We start from the raw sequence: 6,463 nt of genomic DNA on the forward strand, positions 1-6,463 counted from the left end.
CTCTGTCTAGGATAGAAGGGAAGATCAACTTCTCCATACAAGGTTTGGTAAGGTTTGGATACTGATCCACTTGCTTATGCACAAATAAGCTCACATACAAGGGAAATGGCATGATGAAATAGCTGCTTAATAACTGGGTGCATGTAAGAAACACATTTTCTTTGATTCCAACTATTTTGATTGTGATCATCAGGTACTAGGCAATACTGTTCAGTAAAATGCCTGATTCTGGGATACACTATAGGCTGATTTTCTTAAATCAGAACAAGGCATACAACTATAGAAAGCAACTATACAAATACTAATGACCCATGCTCTCGATTGTCAAAAACCTCCAAAATAGATGTACTTATCTGTAATAAATGCTCATGTAATAAAAGCAGTTGGAGAAAGGGATTAACCTTCACTGAGTTTCCAACAAGATTTGTAATAATCTGCCTGAACCGTCCAGAGTCTCCAATCAAAATCTCTGGAACTTGTTCAGATACATACACAGCCATCTGGTCACCACAAGGACAATAAGCAACAGGATAAGAAACAGAAGTCGCAAAAGGGGTGACAATCAGTAGTAAAGGGTGTGAAAACATTTGATGTTATCAGAAGCTGTTGAGAAAGATTTTACCTCTATGCCTTTAACTTGAGACTTGTCAGAAAATAGAGATAATACATTATCCAGAACATCACGAGGATCATAAGGAACAGCCTCTAGCTCAAGTCTGCCAGATTCTATCTTAGCCAGATCAAGGACCTCATTTATTATAGCTATGAGAGCCTTTCCGCTTGATTGAGCAGTCATTGCAAAATCTTTCTGGGTTGGATCAAGTTCTGTGTCCATCAGCATCTGTAGCATACCTAATTTGAAGGGAACATATTCTTAATGGCATTTTCTTCTAGATGCAGTTCCAGATAAACAAAAACGAATTGCAGAGACCATAAGAATAGAATGAATGATGTTAGGGTTTCAAAAGTGTCACAAACCTAAGACACCATTCATTGGAGTCCTGATTTCATGTGAAACTGTTGCCAGAAACTACACTTGTTAGTATAATACATCAGTTTGAGGATAAACATAAAGCAACTATTACACCACAAATGATCCACACTTGTTAGCTTTATCACAATACATATTAAATTATAAAGAATAAAACACCTGAGATTTTGCTACATCAGCAGCTTCTGCTCGGACTTTCAGCTCTCTCATTCGACGATAATCATATTCCACCTCCTCAATACGGTTTAGAGCAGCATGAAATATATGTCCCACAAGGAGAACAATTACAGCAACCCCTACAGACATTGCTATTGCCGACCAAGGCAGAGGACGCTTGTGCTTGAATCTAGAATGAAACAGCTTTTACATTTAAGAGAACAATAATTTTCTCTAACAATAATGATAATATGACTTTATATTAGGATGGGTACCTGCAATGCATTTCATGCTTACGGGTGGGGTCTCCAAAATCGACATTGCTAATATATGTCTCACCAGCACCAGCAACATCAGGACCATACATCCTAATTGGTGCAGAAACATTTGTTGTGTCATATAAATTAACAACAATGGTTTGCTTGCTGGCAAGCTGATGAAGAAGTTTATCCACCAAAGATGGGACATCAAAGGATGAACCAAGATATCTGTTTGAGAAAAATATTTTTAGAAATCCAAAACTAGAGTAGGAAGAAAAAAAGAGCATTTTGCTGATTTTCAAAAGCAAATAACTGACACAACATACCCTACAGTGGCCGGCGGAGTGAGAGTGGCGGTGTCGGCGTGCGCGAGAAAGAGGGCGATCGGGTGTGGGCTAGGGTTTGGAGTGCGCAAGGAAGAAGGCGATCGGGAAGAGAGTGCGGGAGGAAGAAGGCGATCGGGAAGAGAGTGCGCGTGGAGACGGTGATGGGGAAGAGAGCGGCGAGTGGATGCGGAAGAGAGTGCGCGTGGAGGCGGTGATGGGGAAGAGAGCGGCGAGTGGATGCGGAAGAGAGTTAGGGCAGCAGTGAGGGTCGTCCGATTAAATCTAAGGGGGCTTTCCTTGGTATCTAAGAGATCCATGCTAATTAGTGTTATTTTGATTAAATAAAAAATTATTTTTAAATCATCGAAAAAATAGAATAAATAGAATATAGTGGCGGTTAAATTTTAAACCGCCGTAAATTAAATTTTAAATCACCGTGAATTACTAAACCGCCGCAAATCAAATTTAAACCGCCGCTAAAAAATTTGTTTTTGCGGCGGTTAATTGAAACCGCCGGGAAAACAGGTAATAGCGGCGGTTTTAAAAACCGCCGCTAAATAACCGCCGCTAAAAATTTGTTTTTGCGGCGGTTAATTGAAACCGCCGGGAAAACGGATAATAGCGGCGGTTTTAAGAACCGCCGCTAAATAACCGCCGCAAAATCTTTTGAAAAATACAAGAAAAACCTTTTTTTTTCATGAATATAAAAGTGTTCATCTTTTCTTCATCGAATGAAGAGAAAAATCCTCGGTCTTCCTCTATTATTAATTCATTAAATATTTTAATGAATCAATATCTCATTTAAAATTTGATTGAGTCTAATCTAAATGAGTTTAACTCAAATTAGACTCGATCCCATAATCCAATTTGAGTCTAACTTAAATTGGATTATGGGATTGAGTCTAACTCAATTAATCCAATTTGAATCATATTTTAATCAAACTAAAATCAATTAATCTCTGAAACATCGTATCTTTTGTGTGTGACTCAATAGGTATTGTAATATTGGTAATGTGTCTAAACCACTTTAGACATATAAGCAATGAGTGACATCTAACAATGCATCATTGCTACCCAAGTGATGAGAAAGTTGAGATCCAACCTAACCTTTCCGCAACTACTATAATGTATGATGATGTTATTTTATCCTTAATATCTAGATTGATCAATGAGGCATAGATCATGTCATCCTTGCTATCAATCTTTGTGTTTCTTGATTCTCGAATATACTTACTCAAACAAATGAGCTCAATATCTCATATTGACTTATTTGCACATGATCATGCTTTTAGTAGTCCTACTTAATCAAGGAGCCCACAAATATCACTCCCATCATATGGAAGGGATAGATCCCATCTACATCACTCATATCCTTCTGCATAATTTGTTGCATACTCAGTAATCACCTTGATAGTTCACCCTATTACGGGTGATGTTTGACGATACCAAAGTACACAACTCCTTATGTAGGGAACAGTAGTAACTTCAGGTCTAAAGACTGTTCATACCAATAGTCACATGAGAAAGTTTATAACATTTATATAACGATCCATGAAATTTTCTCATGGCGGATCAATTTAGTATATATTCTCTAATATATACTCATGTGTCAATGTGATATCACATATCCATGACTTGTGAGATCAAGTAATCAATTGACCTATATGCTAGTCTCAATGCATTAATATTCTCATTGGATATTAATACTTGATTAAGAATAGTTAAGAGTAGTGTTCTCTACATCATCTCACTATCAATTCAACTAATTGATATGATGTAGATTAGAACCTACTACTCAAGGACATTATTATATTTAGTTATTTGGCACAAACATGAAGTAAATATAATAATCAAATTGTGCCTTTATTAATAATAAAATATGATACTAAAGTTCCTAATCAATCATCACATAATTACTCTAGGGCTACTACTAACAGTCTCCTTCTCTTCCATTGGTCTGGACACTAGAACCTCTTGAAGGGTTTGTACTTCCGTCCTTCCTTGATTGTGATGTTGAGATCTTGGGACTTTCCTTAGGTCAGAGGGCACCATCTCAATGTAGCATTTCCTCATAGTAGTTTGATCTCCCATGACTTTTCTTATCTGATCATGTACATGAAATTTAACCTTCTAGTGATATGTAGTGACAACTGCTTGGAATGAGCTCATTACGAGCCTTCCCAAAATGTCGTTGTATGAAGAGGAGACATCCACTACTATAAAGACAGTGCCCTGAGTTTGTTTTAAAGGCTCCTCTCTTAAGGATAGCGGTAAACTGATCTATCCGACTGGTTGTACCTCATGCTTGATAATTCCAAATAGGGTGGTAGTCATAGGTTGAAGTTCGACAAGGTTGACCTGCATCTGATTAAAAGCATATTTAAATAAAATATTGATCTACCTCCCTGTATCCATAAATAATCTAGCCACATCATAGTTGGCTATGGTAGCTTGGACTATTAATGCATCATCGCGAGGAGTGTCTACTCCCTAAATCTCAGGGTCCAAAGCTAATTAGGGGACCTTCTCCTCATCCCCTTCCTGTTTTGACTCCATAACTTTTGAGTCGTTGGTCATGAGCTTTTCTTGCTCGGTTGAGTGCCCATCTGTCGTCTCTCTTAAAATCATATTAATTGTACCCTGTGAGGGGTATTATTCCTAGGAGCATCTCATCGAGTTCTTTGGTCTTGTCTGGGTGGTTCTCGAGATGGCCTTGATGTCCTTGCCGTCATTTTGTTTTTGGTATGACCTCTAGACTCATCCGATCGATGGCATTTAGCCGGAGATCGAAGAGATGATTCTAGTGGAGATCTAGCATTCTCCTGCTGATGATGCTGCACTGCTCAGTTAATTTCCTTGGCAAGTTGATGACATTCATTGGTAGAATGGCCATATATTTGATAGAAAGGCGTAGAAACTAGTAGATCCTTCTGTAGGTTGTCTTCCCTGGCCATCAGGTGGAGTTGGGACTTCTTCCAACGCTCGAATAAATTTTTTCCCCAGTCCTACTTGGGGTGTAGTTGAGAATTGATTGAGGTACTCTATTTTGGGGAGGTGGATGAGGAACCCTTCGCTCTTGCCGAGTAGGAGGTGGCCCTAGCGTGATGACATTACTTTTTTGAGTGCGTTAAACTTCTTCTATATTAATGTACTTCTTGACTCTTCCCAAGAGGTTGTCATAGTTGGTAGGAGGCTTTTCACTAGAGATATGAAAAAATCTTCCTCCAATAATCCTTGAGAGAAAGCACTAGTAAGAATTTTAGAGGCGGCAGAAGGTACATCCAAGGTGATTTGGTTGAAGCATTGGATGTATTCCCTTAGAGTTTTCCCATTCTTCTGCTTTATTACAAAAAAAAAATTAAGAAAAGTTTTATGGTAGCGTTTGTTGCTGGTGAAGTGGTGTAAGAACACGGTATTGAGCTACTCAAAGGATCGGATAGAATTTAGTTGAAGTTGGTTAAACCATCTATGTGATGATCCTGACAAAGTTGTCAAAAAAACTCTATACTTAACTCCATCAATATATTGATGTAGAAGGGTCAAATCGACATAGATAATCTTTAGGATCCGAAGACCCAATATATTCACAGAGCTGCAAAGGTCAGAAATGACTCAACAACTCCTCAAATAGGATATCTTGTGAGAAAGGAGTATCTCGACAAGGTCGAATATCCTTCCTTGCACTTGTTATGGCAACTTTGCCTCTTTTAAGGTCTCTCTGAGGTGTTTCCTAAGCTGTTGATTTATGAGTTTGTTCCTCTTGCTGGACCGATATCCCCTAGGTATTTTGGTGGGAACAAGATTTGGCACTATATGTCACCATAAGATTTCTTCAACGGATGCCACGATGAGTCAGTTCAGATCCTCTCTCGTCACTGTAATAGTTTTTGAACCAGGTACAACAACCCAACCTCTCTGGCTAACAGATCCCTATTCCTCTTGACCTTTTTTTTGCGTCTCTCATCTCAATGCCTCAGCTTTGATGTTCCTACAAACGACACCAATTTGATCCGATCCAACATCAAGGGATAGGATGACCCAGCAAAATAACCACGATCGAGTACCTCCGGCCAGTTGGATACCAATTGGGTTGGTTTTCTTTAGGCCAGGTTTTAATCAAGTCAGTTTTCGTTCAGGTCGAGAGGTCGGACAAATCAACAGGTCGGGAGGTCGGCTTCCAACTACTGAGCATCATAGAAATCTTTAGATAGAGATCTAGAAAGACTTAAGGAAGATGTTAGAAGGGGCCCAAAGCGAGCCTTGGCAAAGCTCCTCCGACGTTCAAGTCAAATCTCAGAGAAAAGATGGAGAAAATGAAAGGCAAAAATGAACAGTAAAAAGAGTAGTGAATAATTGAATTGCTTCCCTTGATGCTACAACTAATTACTTTTAAATAGAAAGTGAAGGGATGACATTGGTTTCCAATTTCCTTTTGACCGAGAGGAAACACCTCTTCCAAGGATATACCTCTTAATGATTGACGCTTCAATAATTCTTATATCAAATTAGAGTTTCAAATTAGGACAATCCCAACTCGGGTGATCAGACTCTGAGAGACTTGACTTGAGATCTTCTAGGTGACCCGAACTCGACTTGATCAGACCCAAGCTCGACTTGACTTGACTCAAACTTATCTTGATTAGACTCAAGCACATCTTGACTTTGACTTCCAACTCAACTTTACTTTTGACTTGATTATGTCATATGGTACTGATTTTCTCCACCATATC

At 38.8% G+C, this 6,463-nt stretch overlaps 1 protein-coding gene across 1 annotated transcript; it reads right to left on the minus strand.

The window, feature by feature from the left end:
- Positions 1 to 290: 290 nt before the first annotated feature.
- LOC141813031 (putative histidine kinase 5) lies at positions 291 to 2,050 on the minus strand. The gene is made up of 6 exons (XM_074700942.1): positions 1,734 to 2,050; positions 1,423 to 1,635; positions 1,151 to 1,337; positions 979 to 1,030; positions 623 to 852; positions 291 to 500 (listed from the first exon to the last, which is right to left on the minus strand). The coding sequence occupies exons 1-6, from the start codon at positions 2,048 to 2,050 to the stop codon at positions 291 to 293; spliced, it is 1,209 nt and encodes a 402-aa protein (XP_074557043.1).
- Positions 2,051 to 6,463: the final 4,413 nt, after the last annotated feature.

Source organism: Curcuma longa, chromosome 20 (genome assembly GCF_044706935.1).
Source record: "Curcuma longa cultivar G26 ecotype Majalengka, Jawa Barat chromosome 20, ITB_CL_G26_1.1, whole genome shotgun sequence".
In the NCBI taxonomy this organism is placed as follows: domain Eukaryota; kingdom Viridiplantae; phylum Streptophyta; class Magnoliopsida; order Zingiberales; family Zingiberaceae; genus Curcuma; species Curcuma longa.